The sequence below is a fragment of the Thrips palmi genome, unplaced genomic scaffold (assembly GCF_012932325.1).
Source record: "Thrips palmi isolate BJ-2018 unplaced genomic scaffold, TpBJ-2018v1 HiC_scaffold_2, whole genome shotgun sequence".
Classification (NCBI taxonomy): Eukaryota; Metazoa; Arthropoda; class Insecta; order Thysanoptera; family Thripidae; genus Thrips; species Thrips palmi.
Window position 1 is genome coordinate 8,742,291 of NW_023144629.1, and position 23,881 is coordinate 8,766,171.

A 23,881-nucleotide genomic window follows, 5' to 3' on the forward strand; every position below is an offset into this window, starting at 1 on the left:
CTGCTGAAAGGGAGTGTGTGCTTCACACTTGGAATAAGGGCGCCATTCCAAAACTATTTCATTGTTATTTTGTGCGAAATGGCGGGGGATGTGCAAAATTTTGTTAGAGTCGGGTCCATGCCCGCAAGTCAGAGATCAGTTGAGGACGTTCACGGCTACTTGTTTCAGCCAGTTGTTGCCTTTTATGCTAGTGAGGTTATGTTTGGGGGTGTTGCCAAAGGCCGGAGTAGCGCGAGCACCGGAAGCCTCGGGGCTGCTGCCCCAGGCTCGGCCAGGCTCCGCTGCACCTCTTCCGGCGGGAACGGAAGCCAAGGGAGTGAGATTCCTAGGAGCAATGCTTTATCTCAAGTCCTGAATAGATAAGTGCTATTTTATTACTTGTATTATGCCGTTATTGACTGCAATGCCAAAACGTTGACAAATGAATTGAATGACCCTACTTAGCAGTTGAGCTTTTGGATGGTCCAAGAATTAGGCCCCTGTGTGGTTGTTTCGTTCTCTGTCGGGTTGTATATAATTACTAATTATTCCGGGTAAAGCCAAACGCCTAGACTAAAATAACCGTGCGACCGACATGGTTATTCCCCCGCCATAGGCACCCATGGTCAGGCCGTGGTGGTCATGGGTTCGAGCAGACAAGCGTGTCACTGTGACGTGGCCATGGTCATGGTTATTTTGGCCCGGGGAGTCGGCGAAGGCAATAAAGTGATCAGCACAAAGCAATCAATGGTAACGTATGGTGATTACTAAGTTAGAGCTCTGCATCAATCTCAATAGAGTCGAGGAATTTAATTGTTTCATTTTCATTAACTACTGTTATTAGTGTGTCTGACAGAGTGAAAAAGATGTCGTTGCCGAATCGTGTTGTAACAAGTTTACGTCATCTTTTGGATTTGTCGGGTTGCATCTGTGGCCATCGATAATTTGCTATATTTTTCGAGTCTGCCTGGAACTGTATTGACAATGTCATGGGTTTAGGGATCATTGTTTTGTCTGATCTGTCTCTTCTCCCACAAGCATCTAATGCTTGTGTATTCCCACCTGGAGCAATTGATCATTAGTAATAATTTAATATAAAATATTTGATATTCTAATGTGTGTCTGTGTGCGCAAATCAATGATTGTTGTGTTTACTTTACCCACTTTTTACCAAAGTGTTCGCGCGAGCCCGTCAGCCGTGTTGCGATTACAGACGTCGTCTGTATTCTATTTTTCCTCTCAAAAGATTTATATTTTTCTCTTCTTCTTTTTCAACTTTCGGCACCTTCCTCGCCCAAATTACGAATTACAGTGGACGGCTCGACGGGCCGCGCGACACAGGTTGTAATTTTGTGTTCTGTACTGATGCTCACGCCGCGGTCAAGTAGTAAAATAAGGACAAGCACTTGACATTGTTTATTCGCTACCCTTCCCACTACACTGAAAGCTGAGCTCAGCCGGGCGCTGCCAGAAATTAAACTCGTGGGTTCAACTCCCACCAGACTGCCTTTTTTTTTCGGGTGGGCTTCAGATCACCGCGCAGGGTCTAACAACAAGACAGTGGAGTACCATTTCGCTTTTTATTCGAGTCGATTCCACACAGTCCGTTTGTCAGTAATGATAGCCGGAGTCCGGAGAGAAGCTTTGGGCGGGGGGCACTCTGGACCCGAATTCCGGGGCGTCGGGGGTGGGGGAGGGGGTGGCTTCGGGGTCCGTGCTGTCTGGGAATGCGGCCTGGGCAGGGGTGGCGGGGGTCTCGCCGGCCTCGGACTCCTGGCCGGGCTGGGGCGCTGGGGCGAGGGCGCCCTGGCTGCTCTGGCTCTGGTACCCGTTGGAGGAGGGTCGCTGCTGCTGGTACCCGTTGAAGGGCCGCTGGGGGCCGCTGGGCAGGAACGTGGCGGTGGTCATCTTCGGCGGGGAGGTGGGGGCGGCTCCCTGGGGAGTGAAAGCGGTAGCCGGTCCCAGAGGAGCGAACGCAGGGGCGGCGGGGCTTTCGGGACTGAACGTGGAAGGTTCCTGGGGAGAGAAGGTAGCGGCAGGCCTTTGCGGGCTGAAGGCGGGAGCTGGTCTCTGCGGTGAGGTGGGGGCGAAACTAGGTGCACTCACCTGCGCACCAGTGGGGCTGTACGTCGGGGTAGTTTCCTGTTCCTGGGAAGTCGTGTACGTGGGGACTTGTCCTTGGGAGTTGTAGGTCGGGGCTTGTCCCTGAGAGGTGAAGGAGGGAGCTGGTCGCTGGGAGCTGTAGGTGGGAGTCGGCCGAGAGTATGTTGGTCGCTGAGGAGCGAACGTAGAGGCAGGTTCCTGAGGGGTGAACGTGGGGGCGGCAGGCCCCAGGGGAGCGAACGTGGGTGCAGGTCCCTGCGGCGCGCTCGGGGCGCTCACCTGAGCACCAGTGGGGGTGAATGTCGGGGTGGAGCCCTGTGGGGCGAAAGCTGGCGCACTGGGGGAGTAGCCGGGCCTGCCGCCTTGCTGGTACCCGTTCTGCGCGAATCCCTGAGGCTGGGGCCTCCCCTGGGGGCGTCCCTGCGGCCGGTACGTCGGCGAGGCCGCGGTGGTGTAGTACTTGTCGGCCTGGGGACTCGGGGTCACCTCGTTGTCCTGCGGCGCGCTGGGGCCCGCCTCGCCACTGGGACCGTCCTGGGGGGCGCCTCCATGCGCCTCGTCGACCGGGGCCTCGGCGCCGTCCTGGGGCTGCTCCGACTGCGCGTTGTCGATGACGGCCTGGATGGCGGCGGGGACGGGCGGCGGCGTGGGCAGGTGGTCGCCGACGGGGCGGAAGCCGTTCTCGTCCGCAGTGTAGGCCACCTGGTAGCGCACGCCGTCCGGCCCGGTGTACGCGTACATGCCTCGCACCGAGTTGAGCCCCTCCGCGCCGTCGTCCTTGAGCTCGCCCTGCTCGGAGAACTCGATGCCGTTCTCGGCCTCGTAGCTGTGGACCGCAGAGGTTGAGAACACCGCACCGCCTGCCCCGCCCACTCACCGCATTCGCCTACCTGTAAGTGAAGGTACCGTCGCCGGGGTTCTGGTTGACCATCTTGATGATGGCCACGGTCGGCTGCTGCACGCCTGCGGCGTCCTGGCCGCTGGACGGCGTGGTGTCCGGGGCCGTGCCGGCGCCGCTGGAGGGGATGTTGTTCGGGGGGTTGTTGGCGGCGACCTCGTCCGTCGGGTTGCTGCCCGAAGAGCCGTCCAGGCTGTTTTCACTCTCGGGGGCGGAGGCGGGGACGGCGGGGGCAGCGCTGGGGGCGAAGCCAGTGCTGGGTCCGGCGCTGATCGTCGGCCGCGAGTAGGGCGGCAGCAGACCCGCTCCGCCCCCGGCCTGCGCCGCCCCCGGGGGCGGCAGATAGTCCCTGTGCAGTTTGGCGGCTTGCGCGGCCGCAGCCGCGAGGAGTAGGACAACCACACACTGAAAAAAAAAAGCGGCATCGATGATTTTTGTTATCATCGCGGCGTCACACAATGTAGCAGCACACTGTTCACTGAGCACGGGGCACTTTTCACTTCGTTAGTTCGATAAGCAAATGGCACTCTGGCGCCAAGCGGGGCCCGGCGGGGCTCGGCGGGGCAGCCTTCCGACTTGCCCCGCTGGCGCCACGGCACTGAACACACTACTCAACACACTGTGCACTGAACGCAAGAGGAGGTCCTACCGACTTCATACTGCTTCACCTAGTGTCGCTGCGATTCCAAGTACGACTGCCATCGGCCAGGCCGCAACCGATTTTATATTCCGACACGGGTCCTCCCCCCTCCCCCTTCCCTCTCCCCCTCCCAGGGCGCGTGGCCCCGCGGCGGCATCGCCCGCCTGGCCTGCCCCCGGGGCCGTGGACGCACACGCACAGTGGGCCAGAAGACCGGTGGAGGTGGCCAAAACTCTAGATGAGTTTTCAGCCCCAGGGTCGCTAAAAAGGACAAGAAACGAACGTGTGACCCCACCTTTGGATTCCTCGTTCGAAGACCAATCCATTGGCGGGGTCACACGTTCGGTTCGAGTCCCTTTTAGCGACTCTGGAGCTCAAAACGCGTCTCGGGTTTTGGCCGCCTCCACCGGTCTTCTGGCCCACTGTGACACGCCGAACACATAGGGTCGAGTTCGCGAGTTCGGTTCCAAAGGACACCAATGACCCACAAGTGACGGATTTGAAGCTGCGATCATCAGCGTCACGTAGTCACGTGTGTGGAAAATACGGGAAAATCGCTTTGCCACGCAGCGAGCCGACAAAAAACGAATGCTTGGAAACAAATACGTTCCTCCGTGCTTCGCCTGTGCTCAACTTGGCACGCAACGTGACATTTTCACGAGAAAAGCACTCACTACGCATTACGCTCAATTTTGTTGCTGCGAGAGTGAACGTAACTAATATGGCCAACCTACAGTAGCGGCCAGTATACACTCTTGGCTATAGTGCACCCGGAGGTGCAGTGGTGGTGCATAAGGTTCAATCGTACCATCAACAACAACAACTGCAGAAACAACAACAACAATAACAACAACAGAGCCGCGTTGAGGATGCTGATGATTAATCATGTTCCCGTGCCGCTTGGCGCTGGGCGAGGACCCTCACTCCGCCCACTACTCGCTGCAAACTGCAAGGCCGGACGGAAGGCCTCGCTGCGACCGCAGCAGTAAAAGCATCCTCACTTTTTTCCCCCGCGTGTCTCCTTCTTTTTTCCTTTCCAGTGCCCGGACCTTTACCTTCCCGAAACGCGGACCGCACCGCGGCGCTTCGATCCCGACGACGCGACGGACGACCGACAGACAGTGGGCCAGAAGACCGGTGGAGGCGGCCGAAACTCTAGGCGCGTTTTGAGCTGCAGAGTCGCTGAATGGGACTCGAACCGAACGTGTGACCCCACCAATGGATTGCTCTCCGAACGAGGAATCCATTGGTGGGGTCACACGTTCGGTTCGAGGCCTGTTCAGCGACTCTGGAGCTCAAAACGCGTCTAGAGTTTTGGCCGCCTCCACCGGTCTTCTGGCCCACTGTGCGACGGACCGACAGACCGCACCGCCACCGCGACACCGGCGAGTGCCGTTCTGCCGTGTGTCTGGGCCGCGGTGCCGCGGTGCCGCGGTTTCGGCCGCAGACTCATTCATTCCGAGGAGTCGCTGTCTCTGTCGCACTCGCGGCCTCCTCGCTTCGTCCCGTCGGGGAGCGAGAGAGATAGAGCGGCGGACGCGCCATGCCGGAGGCACGCCTAAGGGCGCGAGCCACGCCCGCCTCGGAAGGGCAGTGCAGTGCACAAGTTCAAGTTGCGTGCGGCGAGGCCGGGCGAGGCGCCTGCGGGAAGGCGGGTAGGCAGTCCCGCACGACACCCCTGCTCGACGGGCCGGCTGCGCGGCAGGCGCTCGCGTCGCCCGGGCGCCACTGCAGCCACTGTCGCTCTCGCACTCATGGGGCGTCCCGTAGGGGTGCGAGAGAGACAGAGCGGCGATACGAAACCTCCTGCGGCAGTCTTGGACACACGGAAAAAACGGAACCTGGTTTTCCCAGGAAGCCAATGGGGAAGGTATGGGCCATTTCCAGGGAGTTCCTGGGAAAACCAGGAACCGTTTTTACCGTGCACTTTCATTTTTCCGTGTGTCGCCACGGCCGCCACGACCCACAGTGGGCCGAGGTGGACGCGTTTTGAGCTCCAGAGTCGCTGAACAGGACTCGAACCGAACGTGTGACCCCACCAATGGATTCCTCGTTGGGAGAGCAATCCATTGGTGGGGTCACACGTTCGGTTCGAGTCCCATTTAGCTACTCTGGAGCTCGAAACGCGTTCAGAGTTCTGTCCGCCTCCACCGGTCTTCTGGCCCACTGTGCGACGGCGTCCTCACTCTCGTCACTCGACCTCTCCGCTGCCGCCATGCTGCCGCCCACGCCCCGAGGCCCCCGAGGCTGGCCGCCCGGCGTGTTTGTTTGAGTAAAAAGGGCCGCGCGGTGGGCGACGCATGCCGACGCACGGCGACGCACGGCGACGCACGCGTAGCCTCGCGCAAGGTGCCGCGTGGGCAGGCCGCAAACAGCCAAATAATCCCAGGGTCGACTTCGGACCGCGATCCGCAGGAAGACAGAGTTAAAGGGACATTTTTCGGCAACTTTGGTGTTCGACGGACCCCACCTCCGCGCAACAATAATCGAGAAGTCGCTCTCATCGCCTGCGCGACAATGAGGTGTTGATCGCGCTCGGACAGCCACAGCCGTCATCAAACAGAACGCGACCCAGCAGGAACGAATCAGCTGCGCAAAGCGGCCCGCTGCAGAGATATGGTGGCGTGGGTTCTGGTAAATCCGCTCACACATTTCTCTCGCTGTCTGGTGCCTGCCTAGTTCCCTCAGCGGGACTTCCCTTTGTGCCTGTAATGGCTGTCTCCCGTGCCTTCGAATCCACCCACATGAAGCTCGTTTGATTTTGGAGTGAATCACACTTTTATTTATTCTTCCTTTCGGTTGCACACGTACTCAATTCGCTGTACTTTACTTGATTTTACTTAACGTACTGACCTATGTGTCTCATTGAAATTCTCATATTGACACCAAGTGAGTGACCTTACGGGGCGTGTAATTTCTCATAAGTCATAATTTCGAGGGGGAAGGGATACATAACCTTGTAACAAGCAGAAGAACACCTGTGACAGACGGAAACGTTTCTACGTTTGAACCTTATTTTTACTTTTGCCAATTTTCTCGAGCACCCGCAACATGCTGAAAGGACTGGTAAAGTGTCATTATTTCCGAAAGTAGAATGTAATGATGGGAATACGACTTACGTTGGTCGTGACATCCTGCTGCAGAGGTGTTTTCATTCCTTCTCAATACTTCATTATCTTGCTGATGAATGTTTTTCTCTCCGAGGCTCTTGGGCTAGCTTGTACTTGGTTGTCATTCCTAATTTTATTTAAACTTTCTCAACAGCTGACCTATTTTGTGGGGGTCTACACAGGCCTTTACCTTGCACAAACTTATGACGTAAGTTTTGCCTGCATTGTCATTTCTTTGATATTGTTTGACACTTAACATTTTATCCCTCATCAATATGTTATCACCAGTGTTATCATTATTGTTCCTCACATTGCAGGTGCCCAAAGTAGATGAACCTGAAAAGCTACTTCAAAGAATCAAGGACTTTGCAGACAGCCATAGAAAAGAATAAATTCATATCCTATTTTATTCACCCAAATCAATTTTTTATTTTCTCTTGATTTCAATGACGATTTTATTTAGCGTTTTCTTTTCAAGAAAGGGTCTGTTAACTTCTTGGATCCAACTGTCCAAGTGGTTCAATGTCATGATGTTCTTAATGTATTGTGCGCACGAATCACATTCTAATCGACTGTAAGTGATTCGTTTGCTTTGTAGGAGTGGCTGTGATTGTAAAGATTAGTACTTATGTTGCCTTAATCAGTTCAAATGCCTGTGGATTATAGGTCAGAATTAGTGTCAAAATGTTGTACCTTTTTTGCTCTCTTTGGTTATTTCACTTGTAAAAAATAATAGTCAAACTACAGGTTTTTTTATCTTGCCATTTAATGCTTCTTTAATTTAGTATAAATTTAAAACACATGTCTACAGGGAGTGCAAGAAAACATGTAAGAATTGTTTAATCTGTACCAAGAATCTTGTTTAAATGTAAATATATCAGTCAGATTTTTGGTTTTATTCAGAACAATGGATTGATTCAGTCAATTTTTTCACCACCTTATAAACTTCCACTATGTAGCTATGTACTAAGGAGTATGCATAGCCAATCAAACATTTAAACAACTCAAAAATTTACATTTTACCCACCATCTAGAATGTAATTACCAAAAGCAGGTGATATGGTCTGGAATGCTTACGAGACTGACAACTCCATTAAAAGAAACAGCACACAGGTTTGACAGGCCTTTCCAGCAGTTCATGCCAATCAGAGTTAACCCTCTAAATTACAAGTTTCACATTAATTTGACAACAAAATTGAAATGTATAAAATAGATGACAGGACAATTGAAGGAACAGTATGCAAGATGAAAACAAAATGAAAATTCCCTTATAATTAGAGTAAAGCTGTTATATTCCACTACATTAGATGAGAGACATGCCACCACCCGAATATTCTAGTCTTACTGGAGGGTCAATGAACGCCAACCAATCCGATGAGTGAGAAGGTAACAATCCCATTGATTGACATTTATATAAGGCCAAGAGCATACCAACAATGTTGCCAAGGAAGTACACAAATTTCTGCATGAATGCGTGGTGGCCTTCTATCATTTTAAAGGCTGCGAAGAAAGAAACATTACATCAATTGTACGCCATCTTTAGATTGAATGGATATTGCAATGTCCGGTTTACTTACTGCTCTGTAGAGTGAAGAGGGCTTTAATTGGACGGACTAGCAACATGCCAACCATCATTATAGGAAAAATAGAGATGGAGTTCCCCGCCATGTACATTATGAATAAATTCATTGGAACCTGGGCAAAGAACACAATAATGAGGGCAGGATCGTAATACGCCCAAAAGCAATTGACAATGGACACTAATGAAATAAAACTCGATATAATCTTGAACTAACTGCTGAATGCATAGTTGGAACCTTTACTCACCTGTTTCAATGGGGCTAGAGCAAGGTCCCATGCCTTCTTTATGATTAAATGGGATGGGTCATTCTCCTTCGATGTTTCAACACTAGATTGACTAACCGATGGGTTGAAGCCAGGTGGAGAGAGAACATCTTGATTTCCGGTTTTTCTAGAAACGAAAAGATAAATAAATCGAACTGTTAGTAATGACACAAAATACATTCGAATACAAATAAATCCCCTGCTGTTAGGTTAGCTGTTGCTCAGAGAGCAGCTACACTTGCAAATACACCCGAAATATTGACGGTAAAAGCCCACCTGACGGGAAAATCCAACCCCCACTTGTATTTTTTCGCACTTATGCGATTCGACGACATTTTGATTCAGTTCACTAAGTGTCGGTCACTCAGGAAATAAATAATCAAAAATTATTGAAACGTCAGTCACAGCGCAGCCGTCTTCCGTCTTTGTCGTCTGCATAAACGCACATTCACATTGACATGAGAAATTGCAGCCCGCTACCAACCAAACGATCCAAAAGGTAGCTGCAACTTAATTTCGTTCGTCAAAAATTTAATTTGTGATGAGAAAATCATTTTTCTTTAAAAAAAAGGACGACGTAAAAATTAGTTCCAAGCGCTTTTTTACATCGTATTCTTTTATGATGTCGTCTCACGTTTTGTTCAAAGTGTGGTACGATTGGCGACTAACTTTTTCATCCCCAGTGGTAGAATTTGTGCGTGTTGTTGTCTTTTGGTTTGCGTCGTCCGTGCGTTCCACAACATTTTGGCAGTTTGGGGCGCTGGATCCGATTTTGGAAGTGCTGCAAGTGCCCCCAGTCGTAGTCCGTCCACTCCACGCCCGCCGTCGGCCATCCAGCGGCCTGTCCACAGTGTGCGAGCGCCGCCAGCGGTCGCGCCGGGTGCCGACCTAACCTCACCTTCACAGTCCACAATGCCAAAGTACTACTGTGATTACTGTGACACCTACCTGACGCACGACTCCCCGTCCGTGCGCAAGACCCACTGCCAGGGCCGCAAGCACAAGGACAATGTCAAGTACTACTACCAGAAGTGGATGGAGGAGCAGGCCCAGAACCTGATCGACGCCACCACGGCAGCCTTCAAGGCGGGCAAGATCGCCTCCAACCCGTTCGCCCAGGGCAAGGGGGCGGCTGTGCCTCCTCCAGCCTCGCTGCAGCACCCGGGGCCTCACCCTCCTGGACCTCATGGACCCCCGCACGGACCCCCGCGGCCTGGCCCTCCCGGCGCGCCCCCACCGGGGCACCCTGGCGGCCCCCCGGGCATGATGCACCCCGGCATGCACCCCATGGGGCCCATGGGCCCGATGATGGGCCCGCAGGGTCCCATGATGGGGCCTCAGGGCCCTATGATGCGGCCGCCCATGGGACCAATGGGACCCATGATGGGGCCTATGGGACACATGATGGGACCGATGGGGCCCATGGGACCAATGAGAGCACCGCCCATCATCGCTGGACCAATGGGACCGCAGATCAAGAAGTAACCGGACCTCCTTCTGCTTACATCAGATGCCCCTCAAGGAGTACTGGATGAAACCAAGTCGTCATGAACTTCTTTTATGGACTGTGTGTTTGTGTTACGATTGTCAATTGTTGGACTTTGATCTTGGTTTGAATATGAGTTAATCGTGTGTTGCTGATGTTGGTCTGAAAGGAGATCAGAATGTGTTTTGCATGGCTGGGATAAAATTATATTTTGTTCTCTTCATTTTTAATCTAAGAACTTTCCTTATTCTTGAAATTGTTTGAATAAAATTTTCAATTCTTTATACTTGTACATATTGTAAAGTAGTAGACAATAAACAGATCTCTTTTTATATGCACTTGTTTCCTTTTTTTATCTCCTCAGCAGAATTTAAACCAACACATTAGAAAGCACTGCCATCGCATTACCCAAGGCACTCAGGGCCAAAGTGTCAAAGGATCCACAAACAAATACTAGGCGGCTTGGCATTTAAAAAATTTCGAAGTGCGCGCCATTGGCACGAGCTGATACGTGATTGGTCAGCAGTCTCCAAAATGGCCGCCTTGCCGGGAGCAGCAGGCTGCTGTTTCGTCGGCTGACCGAGGCGAGGGTGAGGTTAGCTGGACTTGTCAACTTCTTGTCGTCAGCCGACGAGCTGGACGTGAACCCCAAACAAACCTTATTTTCTCAACCTGAAAGACTCCTCCATCGATCCAAACTCCAGTATTCAGATCAGTATCTCTCTTTCCCAGTGTTTGGGAAACGGGGGAAATCCACTGAAGGATGGCAGCTGCAGCACCGTCCCTACAAATGCAGGTACGATTGCGATCTCGTTTAATCGGGTCCGTTTGTCCACTTTTGGTGCCCTGGGCCTTGACTTCTACCCCATTTGTGAGAGGTTTCTCCTCTGTTTCTTTTGGCTCATTATGTTTCGACTTCATATGGGCCGGTTTCTGTTAATAAACATCAAATCACGCAGTACATATCTGACCAGGGATCAGCTGTGGACCGTTGCATCAATAAATTTAACTAAATTGACACAAACCTCTAATTTACCATTTTTAAATCTGGCAAGCTACTCAGACCATGACAAATTGTAGGCTAGTTGTTCTCAGAAGGTTTTGCTAAATTAACGCAGAATTAATGAAATTAATCTAATATTTTTTTCTGTTTATGTTCTCAGCTGTGACTTCTACAATGGAAATTCCAATCTTTACATTTATCCTTACCCGTATTAAGTTACTCTTCTTCCATTTGATTGGCTACTTCAAAAGAGCACTCTGTTGCTTTAGCAGAAGAAGACGGGATTCAGGCGAACATGTTATGCTGACTGGAGTTGGAGTGATTCCATCATCATCCCCAGCCATGGTTTGTATCAGTTTTTAGCTGAGACGATCGTGATAAAGTTTCATCCCTTCATTATTTTTTGTATGGTTCTTTTAGGTTGAAGACACCTGGGCCCAGTGGGACAACACTAATGAACCGGAATGTGTGCTTACATACCAAGACCAGAAAAAACCTTGTGACATTCAAGAGCACATAGAGTTATACCGACAACAAACTATGGCTCTGGCTCGTCGGACATCAGAGGAAACTGTGGAACCAGAGGCCAATTACTTCCAGGCAAGTCTTGGCCCATTTGGTACCTTGTTCTGTGCATTGTAATCTCTTGTATTACTGAATTTTCTTTTCCTTTCAGGATATGACACCCACAATAACAAAGCAGAAAAAAATATTTGTGAATAGCCGTAAACAAAGAGAAAGTAATCAGCCAAGCTTATCGCTTGGTGTGCAGATTGGTCATGTTGAGGTAAGTGTTATGGGCAAATTTATTATTTTGTGCTAGTAAAATGAATTTCCTCTAAGTCTCAAAGTTGTTTGCAGGCTGGTGGTGAGTTAGGAGAATGGGTGGAAAATCCTGGCTGGGATGACGACTCTCAACTTGATGGCGATGAGACTGTGGATGCCTTAGTCCGTGAAAATCGAAGGCAAGAACGTGAAAGAAGACTCCTGGAACAGCAGCAGCGGCGCATGGAAAGGCATGGGCGGGCTGTTCCTCTTGGTGCTCGTATCAGTTAAAATTAAACTTAGTTCAGGCATCTCTTCTGAAGAAAGACATTTTTTTTAAATGTTTATTTTTGTTGTCTCCCCTCATTTTGTGGGTCTTTTTGTGATGATATTTTATCTGCAAGATACGCAGTTTTAATCATTGTTTATTTTATGGTAAGCTACGTGATATGTTTAGAAGTGTAGGATCTCTGTGTATTTTGATCAAGAAAACGAATGTTTGAAAACATTAATATTAACTGCGATGCTACTGATCGCTCAACTGTGAATGTCTTTAGCTTGTGTGAGTTTGGCTATGCTCAAGTTATATTTACATAAATATATATACATACTAGATTTACATTGTGTGTCAAAAGACAATGATTGATTTGCTTTTTGAATTTAAAGAGCATCTCACACCTACCATAAACATGAATTATATTGTCATTTTAGAAAAAGGAGAATTGTTTGTTGACGTGAATGTTTTTATTGATACCTGCTCGTCACTCTTCGCGCACCTCGTCGTCTGGCGCCTCTCTGCCGAACACCCCGCAGGCCTTTGGGCGCCTCTGCTCCGGGTCCAGGTCGGTGCCGTCGGGCTCGGCGTCGCTACAGTGGAGTGCATGGGTGCAAGGAGGGAAAACGGTGACCGAAAGGGGGGCAGTTCCAAGTGGGAGGCGCAGTCGTACCGGCGGGTGGTTTCTGCTGCTGTAGTCGGAGCAGCGTCGCCGTCGGGGTCCGGTGCGTCGTACACCCCGCAAGCCTTGGGGGCCTTGGGGCGTGGCGAGTCCCGATCGGTCTCCGTGCGCGTGGCGTCCAGGGGCCCCACGAAGCCGCTTTGAAACGGAGTGCGAGTTGAGAACGGCAACCCGAGAGGCTGACCAGTAGTCGGTCTCGTCGCTCTGTCTCTCTCGCACTCATGGGACGTCCCTTATAGGTGCGAGAGAGACAGAGCGACGAAAACGACTCTCGGAATGAGTCTGCTGGTAGTGGAAGGCGTAGTTGAAGGCGTACCCGTGGGTGGCTCCTGCCGCCGCCGCGGCGTGCAGTTCCTCCACCGCCGCCGAGCCGCCCTCGACTGCTGCAGCAGTGGCGGCAACGCTCCCCGTCCCGGACGCAGCCTGCACGCCCCCGAGGCCCTCCAGGCCCGCTGGCCCTGCAAGCGGCGCGCGGCGCTCTGCACTATCCCGAAGGGGGTGTAGGGCTCTAGCCCCTGTCAAACGAGGGGTAGGCCACCCGGCGCATGCATGGGTCGCGCGGACAGCCTATCCTCCGCACGGCAGGCGCTTCGGTTGCTCCACTTGAGAAGCCGGTGTTACCTGCCGCGCCGTGCTGCTGCTGCGTCGGGGTGGTCGGGGTCTGGCACCCCGAGTCCACGGCCAGCTCCACCGCGACGTCCGCCAGGTTGTGCGGGAAGCAGATGTCGCCCGGCGACAGCAAATGCTCCTCCCGGAGCGCCTCATCCATGTCGCCCTCGTCCGGCCCTACGTCGTGCTGTCCAGCCAAGCCTCCCTCCAGCCCTTCCTGCTGTCCAGCCACGCCTCCCTCCAGCCCTTCCTGCTGTCCAGCCAAGCCTCCCTCCAGCCCTTCCTGCTGTCCAGCCAAGCCTCCCTCCAGCCCTTCCTGCTGTCCAGCCAAGCCTCCCTCCAGCCCTTCCTGCTGTCCAGCCAAGCCTCCCTCCATTTCTTCCTGCTGCCCGCTCAACTGTTCGAGCCCTATGCTCTGCCCGGCTAATCCTTGCCCTTCCCGTCCTACGTCCTGTGTAGCAACCTCGGTACCCTTTCCTTCCGACCGTAAGTTCTGTCCTTCCAGCCCTGCGCCCTGTCCATCTAACCTTCTCCCCTGTCCTTCCTGCCCTCCAGTCTGTTCGCTCAAGCCATTCTCTAGCTCTTTTTCAAGTTCCCGCGGCCGTCGGTCGAGGTCCTGCCTGCTCCTCCGCGCGTCTTCGTCACACTGCTGGACGGCGTCCTGGGGCGCGTTGGTGGCGGCGGCCGCTGGGTCGCGTCCAGGACGGCGGCCTGCGTGGTGCTCGCCGTGCTCGCCCTTGGCAACAGGTCCGTTTAGCTCGCGTTGGGAAGCCGAAACACACTCGCGCTTTTTGTTTTCAGTTTGATTCCTTGCCGGGTGGCCAATGTCGACGGGATAAAACAAGAAGGCCGCCGCCGTGGAGGCGTTGGCCGAGTAGGCCTAGAAAGTGGCGGCGCTTTGCCCTACGGGGAGGGCTGTCCTGGGGCCACCGCTCCCACCTCGCTGCCGGAGCGCCGGCCTCGGCTCTTCTTGGACGCCGCGGAGAGTCGCGAGGCGCTGCCGGCGGGGGCGGTGGGTTCGGCCAGCTGGACGCCGGAGGGGTCCACGCGGAGCTGCATCATCTTCTCGGTGATGACCTCGAGGATGTCGGCCAGGTTCACCACGTCGGGGTCCAGGTGGGAGAACAGCGTGGGGAGCGGCTGGGGGTGGGGGAGAGAAAGGCGTGGCTTGCAGTGGCGTAGACCGATTCCCTACTCTACCTTCGCGCTCTCGCACCTCGTCCTTGGCGTCGTCGTGCAGCTGGGGCGTGCGCGGCCTGGCCTCCGGCCCCGCGCCCTGCCCCAGCCCGTCGTCCGGCCCCAGCGGCCCCATCACCTCCTGCACCACGTCGCGGTAGCGACCCAGCTCCTCCCACAAGTGCGTCTGCGCCGCGCGGCCGCGCAGCGACGCCTGCAGCAGCACGGCAGCGCGCAGCATCACTTCCTCGGGGGCGCGGGAGAAGAGGTGGCGGGTGTCGACGCCGAGCTGGAGGCAGGGGTCGACGAGGGCGTCAGGACTGGTCCTTGGGAACCGCCACCACCACAACCACCAGCACCAACCGGCTGGGCGACGGCGACGCGCGCTCGCCGCCGGGTGAGCGGCACGAAGGCGGCCGCCTCCTGGGCGGACTTGAGCCTCATGGCCTTGAAGAGGGCGTGCACGTCGCGGAGGTTGTCCTCGCCCCACTTGGTGAGGTAGTCGCACAGGCGGACGCCGCCCTCGGGCAGCACGCGGCCCGTCTGCGCCAGCGAGGGGTTCCACAGCTCCTGCACGCGCGGCGCGCACAGCGGCACGCCACTGCTGAAGCTCGGCCGGGTGCGGCGACTCCGAATCTTGGGGCAGGTGGCGCTGGCCTTGGCGGCCCGGCAGCCCTTCAGCTTGCGCAGTCCTGGACGACGAGGCCGTCACCGCCAAGGTCGCCACCGCATGCACGGCCCAACCCAGCACCACCCTACTTCTCTCCTTGTCGCGCTGCAGGGCGTCGAGGCGGCGCGCGGTGCCGCGGCTGCGGGTCGCCCAGTTCTCCTCCAGCCGCCGCTCCAGCCGGTCCTGGAGGGCGTCGAGCCGCGCCTCCGCCAGGGCCACCGCGGCCTCCAAGCGCGGCTCCGCCGACGCGTCCACCTCCTGCGCGCCCGAAACACTCACAACGATGGTCAACATCGGCACGGCCGCGTGCCGCGTTCGTCGGCGAGCTTACCGCGGACCTGAAGGCGAGGGCGTCCTCGACGACGGCCTCCAGGACGTCCTGCCGGTCCCTGGGCGACAGCGCGGGCACCAGGGCCTGCCACGCGGCGTGCACATCGCTGCGCTCGGCGCGCTCCTCAGTGTAGGCCCACGTGCGGAAAGGGACGCCTAGTGCGTCAGAGTGAGTGAGCGCGTGTGCGAGACCCACGCCGCACAGTGGGCCAGAAGACCGGTGGAGGCGGTCAAAACGGTCAAAACCCCGGACACGTTTTGAGCTCCGGAGTCGCTAAATGGGACTCGAACCGAATGTGTGACCACACCAATGGATTGCTCTCCGAACGAGGAATCCATTGGTGGGGTCACACGTTCGGTTCGAGTCCTGTTTACCGACTCTGGAGCTCAAAACGCGTCTAGAGCTTTGTCCGCCTGCGCCGGTCTTCTGGCCCACTGTGCGCCACTGATCGGGTATTTGATTTGCACTTGCCTGGAATGGCGGACGGGCGGACCACGCCGGGGAAGGAGACCTTCCTCGAGAACTCGAAGCAGGGGCCTGTGAGGAGGTCCGCGGAGAGACCCGTCATCGTGGCGGTCTTCTAGGCGAGGGCGAGCTCCCAGAGCGCGGCAGTGCTCGTGGTCTCCGCGGCAACCTGACTGCAGGACTGGCGTCTGGTTGTTGCCGTGTAGTGCTCTTCACAGATGGCCAGGCCGTGGCTGGGGACATCAAAACGACGTCTTGTTTTGGAGACAAAATCAAAATCCGAGGCGAACTGGGAATGTTACCAGGGCACGTGCTCAGCGCTAAACGCGCCCTGCTTCAAATTTCAAATCAGGCGCCTTGCGGAAACGTCGATCGATATATCGGTGCCAGCGATAGTATCGAAGGTAGACAGCCAGACAGCTGCAGACAGACAGCCAGACAGCCAGGCAGCGCAGCAGATGACTGTAATTGCAGCTGGTTTATAGTTGAAAACACACGGTAGTTCCACAGCTTGTGGCGTTCAACGTTTCATTAGCTCTCCAATTTGACAAGTCCCTTCGCGTCTTTCTATCAGCTTCTTGTCAGAAAGGTTTGTTCGTTTTTATTCTTGCCTGTGTTCGCATGTGTTCATGACTATAACCTATCAGCATACGGTGGTTTCTTTCATTTAATTTTTGAAACAAGAAGCACTAATATAAACGCCATAGGCCAATGTGATTTTTTTCGATATCAACTCGGTTTTTACAGTAATTTGCGATTTTTGACAGTTGCTCCCTGATTCTTAAAATATTCAATGACTCCCTTTGTTTCTAACTGCAACTCATCACTTTTATTCCATTCATTGTGTCTGGCAGTATTTGCCCTTGTAACTATTTATTTCCTTGTATCTGATTTCTTGCTACCAAAATAATAACAATGCCACCAAAACAAAGTAACCTGTTCTCATGTTCTGTGTAACTCATGAAAATTTGTATTTTTAAACAGTTCTTCTGTCTTTGTTACTAGAAAAGAAACTTCTAACACCATGGCCAAGAAAAATAACCGTCAACAGGACCCCAATGATTCATCTGATTCTGGGGACACAAATGCAGCCTCCACAGGTAATCTAAGTTTCAATAGATAATGCTTTTGTCTTAAAAATTCTATAGCATTGTTTCAACGTGTTTATCTCTTTTTGCCATTTTTAGCTCCTTCAAGTGCTTGCAAGCACATAGCCAAAGCAGTCCAACTAGGTGCAGTAAAGAAGAAACTCAAATGCGGCAATCGGACTACTTGTGATGCATGTGCCAAGAAGACGAAACAAGCCAATATAGTGGTTAGTATTGACTATGTGACTTAAACTTCCGTTATAATTGTATCCTCTAATATTGCTGCTGAAACATGTATCCAGTATAAGTGCACCAATCTTAAAAAATTACCTTCACCTTGCAGCCCGACGTTTCTTCAAGTAATGAGGAAGAGGTGACAGATGAAAATTGGACTTACTGGATGTGTTTGACATGTGCGCACATAGGTTGCGGGCGGGGCCAGCTAAAGCATGCTATTGCACATTATAAAACCCCCCGATCAGACAAACATGATTTGGTTGTGGACATTGAGACATGGATTGTATGGTGCGTATTTGCTTAGAATTTACTTCATTCATAGATCTGACATATAGAGCCCTTCCTCTTTGTTAAGAGTATCTTGATTACAATCACATGATTTTATGTTTGCTAGGTGCTATTCTTGTGAGCAAAAGATGGCTATGAACTCAACGAAAAAACTTCAGGAGTGTGTAGAATATATACGCCGACATATGCAGTCAGCTTCAAAATCCATGCGTAAGTTGTAGAGGAAGTTTCTGTGATCTGTTTGGAGTTCTCAAAATTGCACTCAAAATAATAAAATTGTAATTGTTTCATTTTATCAGCTGTTGTATCAGAGGACATGGCTCAGAGCCAATCATCCTTGACTATGTCAGTAGTCCCTTCTTCAGATAAGGATGATACCAGTGTGAATCAAAAGTCAACTCAATTTCATTCTCAAGCTAGGAAAATTTCCATCACCAACAAAGATTTGGCAAAGCCAAGTAAAGTTAGAGTGAGTTCACACCTGCTTTTATCTTTCTTCGTCATGTTTTCATTTTAAGTATATTGTAAGTTTTTGACTTGACTCAAAATTTTAATGCCTTTTATTCTTTCTATTTACAGGGTCTAATGAATTTGGGAAACACTTGCTTTTACAATTCAGTACTTCAGTGTCTAAGTGTAACTCCGTACTTGACAAAGGTTTTGGAGAGATTGACTTGTAGCGGTGAGGTCTTCACCCTACCCGGAAATACAAAGCCAGAAGACTTTGAGGTAGATGTCATAAACATTCAAACAAGCATGAATCTTAATTTTTCAAAATACATGTTAATTAAATTAATCCCTCGTCTTCCTCTTTTTCTAATTGATTCTGAATCTTTTATTGCAGGCCCCTTCAGTCCATGGGTCACTGGGGGAGTCTGGTCCACTGAGTGGTGCTCTCTTATCAACTTTGTTAGAAATGAGGCACCCTGATTTGCATGCAGACACCTTGAGACCTCAAAAGTTACTCAAGCAAGTACAGGATGCTTTCCCTCAGTTTCGAGGAAATGATCAACATGATGCTCATGAACTTCTACGCCATCTTCTGGAAGGTGTGCGATCTGATGACCTTAAGGTATGGTCCATATATTTCATCTCAAAATTTTCTAAGCATTTTCATTAAAAGATAATTCCTTAACAACTTTTCAACAAAATTATTTCAGCGCTTTCAGCGTGTGATTCTGGAACAACATGGCCTTTTAAGGCGCAAAAATGATGAGGTTGCATCTGATTTGAAAAAGAGAATGAAGTTGTATGGTCAGCAACTTCAAGATCTTACCTTGGGTGTGGAAGGAATTTTTAAAGGGCAGCTAGTGAGCATAGTTGAATGCCAAGATTGCAAACACCATTCTATCCGCTTCGAAAGCTTTCTTGATTTGAGCCTACCTGTTATGGAAGACAAAGTAAGCCATAAATCTCCATATGTGTGTTCATTACCATTTAGTCAAAGGGCACTTTCTTTATCAATGCCTTTCTCTGATGTTTTAGCCCTTGCCACCCATGCGGAAGAAGGAGCCAGTTGAAACATTTGCTGGAGATGAGGGTCTTACTAAATACCAGATAAGAAAACGACAAAAGATGGAAAAGAAGGCGCAAAAGCAGAAGCGGAGAGAGAAGATGGACGGATGCGTCACCATTGCTGAGGAACCTGCCAAGGGCTCTGACGGACCAGAGTCTGGTAAGATGAACCCCAGGCTTGTTCAGTTTGTGCTTTATTTGTTGTCGCAGTCAACTTGACATGACCCCTCCTCTTTTTTGAACCAGCTGAAGAAAGCGATGCTGACGTCGAGGACAACGCGGAGCAGGATGCCACGGAGAACACGAAGGAGGTGGTGGAGTCCGGCTACAGCTCGGACAAGCAGAACACCGGCGAGTCGGACGGCACGAGTCCGTCCATCGGGGCTGCCGGCGCCGAGGCCGCGGAGGAGGCCGTGGAGGACTCCGGGGTTGCCGCGGGCCCCGAGCAGGAGCCGATGTTCGGCCCAGCCGCCGCCCCGGCCTCCCCCGGCGTGTCGGCCTCGCTCACGGCCTCCGGCTCGCCGTCCCCGACCGCCTCGGCGTCGCCGTCGCCCTGCGTGGCCGAGGCCGAGTCGCCCACCGCGCCGGTGTCCTCCGGGGGGCCGACCTCGCCCTCGCCCGCTGCACTGCAAGCCGCCGTGGCGGCGCCCACCGAGGGCTGGTCCTCCTTCCACACCCCGGAGCACGGCCTGGAGCACGGCCTGGAGCACGGCCTGGAGCACGGCCTGGAGCACGGCCTGGAGCACGGCCTGGAGCACGGCCTCCAGCACGGCCTCCAGCACGGCCTCCAGCACGGCGGGCAGCCCCAGCCGCGCTGCTTCACCCCGGACGAGGAGCTGAGGATCACGATCCCGGAGAGCGGGGAGGGCTCCATCCACATCTCCCCCGTCCAGCCCGTCCAGCCGTGCGACCGGGACAGGCCTGTCTCCCGGCGAGGCTTCTTCCCGGGTGACACTCGCCGCTCGGGCGTCGGCGGGGACTTCGAGAGCGGCAGCGGAGTCGCGCCGGACTTCACGCCCGAGCTGGAGAACAGACTGCTGTCCTTGTGTCTCAACTCCAGCAGAGTGGTGAACGAAGAGGGGGACGAGAGTGGCAACAATGACTGCGATGAAATAGACTCCAAGAAGAGTGTGGCGGATGCCGATGAAACTAGGAGGAAAATCGATGAATGGTACGAAGGACAGAAACCTGCAGACCCAGTCGAAGATGTGATTTGTAATAATAATGAGAGAAATAATCATTTGAAAGGAGAATTTTTAGAAGAGGCTAAACCATCCAAGTGCAAGACAAATCTAGTTGTTACTGATAGACCTACGCAGCGGTCTGCCTCTGGAGATACAGTAGACAATAAAATTGACTGGTGTAAAACTCTAGCATCAAGGCAACAGACTGAGGAAGGTGAATGTTCTGTGATTTCCTGTCTCAATCAATTCACATCTGTAGAGCTGATGACTGGCAATAATAAAGTTGGATGCGATGCTTGTACTCTACGCCAAAATAAAGGTATGTTACTGCTCAATTTACCTGTCACAACAGCTTGGATTCTGTTCTTTAATGTTACATTTTTTCAAATGTTTTAGGTGCGGAGGGGAAAACAGTTTATAAAAATTCTACTAAAATGTTCCTCATCAGTTCCCCACCTCCGGTGCTTATTCTTCACCTGAAACGCTTCATGATGGAAAATTACAGGTTTAAGAAACTTCAGCGTTTTGTTAGTTTTCCTCTTGAGCTGGATATAGCACCATTCTGTTCTACAAAATGCAGGGTGAGCGTCTGTTTAATTCATGTATTTTTTAAACATCATTATGGTATATGTGGTTTTAACAGTTTTCATTTTTCCCAGGATTCACCTGCATTTCAAGATACTCAAACTGAAATAAAATATTCCTTGTTTGGAATTGTGGAACATACTGGATCCCTCAATACTGGTCATTACATAGCCTACATAAAGGTAAATCTTACTGGTATTGCAAAGAATTAACACCTTCATTTTTTGTTTGTCAGCATACAATAACTTCTGTTAATTGTGATTTCAGGTCCGAGCTAACCTTGGTGAAAAGGACCCCAGGTGGTCCTACCTACCTATGGCCCGAGAGTTTGTCTATCCTAAAGTGGATTCGAGCGATAATCTATCAAATGGTAGCCAAATGGAAGAGAAGTGGTACTCCATAAGTGACTCTAGAGTAGTTGAAATTGCAGAATCCAAAGTTTTAAAAATTCAGGCCTACTTACTGTTCTATGAAAGAGTGATGTGAAACCTGGTGTGAGGTGAATACACATACTCTCTTGCTGTCTAAAAAAAAGTGAATGAAGACTTAATAGCAAAGACTAAAAGGCTTAATGTTCCAGATTCTAATAAGATTCTGACTAAAGTTTATTTGCTCAAAGGATTTAGACCACCCTCTGACATGACATTTACTACTGTACCTTCATTCCAATTTTGTAACTTCAGGTGGATAAGATACACACAGTTTGTGGCTTTTCTTAAAAAATGGATTCAGGAAATAAATGACAACTGCCACTGATTTATATTTATTGTTCTGTATCTCAAAATCTACTGACCTTGTCTCTTCCAATATTGTAATGAATCTATTTTCTGGGTTGTCATATCTGTGATATTCTGGCAGTTCTTTGTAACTCTTGTACCATTTTTAATTGTATAATTATTGCATGTAATAGTTATTATTATTGAATCACCTTATGAATTGGGGGCACATTCCAATCATGAGGAAAGTTGTTTTTTTCCCTTCAGATTTTTATCAAGTATTGTCCAATACTGTTCAGATTGTGATAGTGCTTTGAATCTGCATATCTGTGCTCGCTTGGTTCGGTTTTTTTTTATTTATTTATTGTTTTTGGTTTATCTTCAAGATTACCTATGAATTGTTCGAGATGGTCATGTATGGATTAGAGGATCTAGTCAAGCAACCCTGTGCTGATTTCTGTTTCCTGTTGTGTGATTTTGGGAATGTTTTTAATCTTATAAAATATACTGTACCTTATTTGGCATGTCTTGCTTAGAAACCTATGAATGCATCCTGCTATTCCTATTGATTTTGTACTTTTTATTCATTCACATTTTCTTTGTTGGAATGAAAATAAATAAAATGTCACAAGAGTTCTTTTCTTTATTTGCCCAAGGAGGATCCTAGGGAGAGGGGAGAGGGATCGCATACCTCGGGGCGTTTAGATGTTGCCAAACCGTGGTTTCATCGTGACATCGTGTTCATGGTTGACTCGACGAACACCCCCTTTCTCTAAAGAGCCTTTACCCCCCCCCGCCCCCTCACGACCCTCCCGCGGCAACGCGGCGCACCGTTAACGTTAAAGTGCCTCCGTGCCGCACGCTTAATTTTTCATAGCCGGCCCAGATTCACAAAGGACGGTTTTTGAACTCCGGGACCTCTCCAAGTTTGGAAACAAGCGGCAGCCCTCCGCGCCTTGCTGCGCCTTGCTCCGCCTTGCCAGCCCTCTGCGCGCTTTTGCACGCTTTGCGATGCCGGTGGAACTTCTCTCGAGAACAAACAGGCGGGAAAATCAAAATCGGGCGGGCCTTGGCGCCTTTGGCCGCCTTTGGCGTCCACGGCGCTGCGAGCGTCCGTGTCCATCGCGAGATTGCTCGTGGAGGCGGAGTTTGCCTCGCGAAGGGCACGAGCACGAGCCGGCCGGGTGGACTAGGAATGACCTCGTCGATACTCCACGCGCCGAGAGCACTGGAAAAGTCCCTCGCGCAAGGGAGTATCACCGGTGCCGCTGCCACCACTGATAGTATACATTCGTCTGACTTCCCCTCTGTTGCCCCCTCCCCCGCCAGACCCGCATACCGGACAAACTCCTGGGTCCTGGCCTGCCAGAAAGTCACCCCTGCCCTGCCGCCCCGCCGCCCTGCCCCCCTTTCTCTCGCGTGCCGGCGTGCCGATGCGCTGCGTGCCGCGCTGCGGCAAGAGGTACACGCGTGCTTTGAGGCGGCGTGCGGCGTGCGGCGTGCCCGGCCATGGAAAGGGGGGGGGGGGCTGCCTTCTGATCTGCCCCTTGCCAAAGTAATTCCACGTGGCGCCGCGGTGCTGAAAGGCTGCAAAGTGGGCCGCTGGAGGTTCCCAGGGCGTTCCAGGGGCATCCAAGGGCAGGAGCGGGGCGGGGCGGGGATGGGGGAGGGGAGCAGTTTAAGAAGGGACGCCGCACGAGAGGGCAGGGCAGGGCACGGCACGGCACAGCTCGGCACGCAGCCTTGATGCTGCCTTTGAAAGGCAATAAAGGGCCATGTACAACGTAAGGCGCAACACGGCCATTGTGCGGGGCTTCAAGTATCACGTCACGCCGAGGTAGAGGGGTGGGGGTGGGTGGGTGTGTGTGTGTGTGAGAGAGAGAGAGAGAGAGAGAGAGAGAGAGAGAGAGAGAGAGAGAGAGAGAGAGAGAGAGAGAGAGAGAGAGAGAGCTGTGTTGGCGCGGCGCGGCACGCACCTGCCGGAGGCCCTGGACGTCCTGGGCCAGTCCTGGAGCCAAGTGGCCCGTCACTACTGTGCCTGGTTCGCCTGGACAGTGCCGGGGCAGTGCCAGGGCATTGTCGCCCACGAGGGGCGGGTAGACATGTGCGCCGCGCCGCCGCTGCGCCGCCGCCGACAAATTTTACCACGCCGCCGCCGCTGACCCAAAATTTGCGGCGCGCCGCCGCGCCGCCGCCGATGATTTTACCGGCGGCGGCGTCGGCGTCGCGACC

General features: G+C 52.4%; 5 protein-coding genes and 1 long non-coding RNA gene across 6 annotated transcripts; 4 read left to right on the plus strand and 2 right to left on the minus strand.

The window, feature by feature from the left end:
- Window positions 1–1,590: 1,590 nt before the first annotated feature.
- Window positions 1,591–3,013, minus strand: LOC117647480 (DNA-directed RNA polymerase II subunit RPB1-like). Its single transcript, XM_034389236.1, has 2 exons — window positions 2,973–3,013; window positions 1,591–2,908 (listed from the first exon to the last, which is right to left on the minus strand). The coding sequence occupies exons 1-2, from the start codon at window positions 3,011–3,013 to the stop codon at window positions 1,591–1,593; spliced, it is 1,359 nt and encodes a 452-aa protein (XP_034245127.1).
- Window positions 3,014–6,526: 3,513 nt separating this feature from the next.
- Window positions 6,527–7,635, plus strand: LOC117647290. Its single transcript, XR_004587829.1, has 3 exons — window positions 6,527–6,686; window positions 6,885–6,938; window positions 7,048–7,635. It is a non-coding gene; the product is annotated as an uncharacterized LOC117647290 (long non-coding RNA).
- LOC117647281 (ER membrane protein complex subunit 4) lies at window positions 7,608–9,021 on the minus strand. The gene is made up of 4 exons (XM_034388983.1): window positions 8,852–9,021; window positions 8,558–8,702; window positions 8,308–8,425; window positions 7,608–8,230 (listed from the first exon to the last, which is right to left on the minus strand). Exons 1-4 carry the CDS (start codon window positions 8,908–8,910, stop codon window positions 8,034–8,036), a joined length of 519 nt encoding a protein of 172 aa, XP_034244874.1. The 5' UTR covers window positions 8,911–9,021; the 3' UTR covers window positions 7,608–8,033.
- Window positions 9,022–9,234: 213 nt separating this feature from the next.
- LOC117647280 (U1 small nuclear ribonucleoprotein C) lies at window positions 9,235–10,399 on the plus strand. The gene has a single exon (XM_034388982.1). It carries the CDS (start codon window positions 9,488–9,490, stop codon window positions 10,058–10,060), a length of 573 nt encoding a protein of 190 aa, XP_034244873.1. The 5' UTR covers window positions 9,235–9,487; the 3' UTR covers window positions 10,061–10,399.
- Window positions 10,400–10,612: 213 nt separating this feature from the next.
- Window positions 10,613–12,551, plus strand: LOC117647276 (receptor-binding cancer antigen expressed on SiSo cells). The gene is made up of 5 exons (XM_034388979.1): window positions 10,613–10,857; window positions 11,225–11,409; window positions 11,485–11,664; window positions 11,741–11,851; window positions 11,926–12,551. The coding sequence occupies exons 2-5, from the start codon at window positions 11,239–11,241 to the stop codon at window positions 12,118–12,120; spliced, it is 657 nt and encodes a 218-aa protein (XP_034244870.1). The 5' UTR covers window positions 10,613–10,857; window positions 11,225–11,238; the 3' UTR covers window positions 12,121–12,551.
- A 3,893-nt stretch (window positions 12,552–16,444) lies between these two features.
- Window positions 16,445–22,282, plus strand: LOC117647289 (ubiquitin carboxyl-terminal hydrolase 16). The gene is made up of 14 exons (XM_034388995.1): window positions 16,445–16,625; window positions 17,042–17,136; window positions 17,224–17,351; window positions 17,468–17,649; window positions 17,756–17,859; window positions 17,949–18,118; window positions 18,229–18,378; window positions 18,494–18,721; window positions 18,810–19,049; window positions 19,135–19,324; window positions 19,411–20,667; window positions 20,745–20,929; window positions 21,008–21,115; window positions 21,201–22,282. The coding sequence occupies exons 2-14, from the start codon at window positions 17,061–17,063 to the stop codon at window positions 21,417–21,419; spliced, it is 3,237 nt and encodes a 1,078-aa protein (XP_034244886.1). The 5' UTR covers window positions 16,445–16,625; window positions 17,042–17,060; the 3' UTR covers window positions 21,420–22,282.
- The last annotated feature ends 1,599 nt before the right edge of the window (window positions 22,283–23,881 follow it).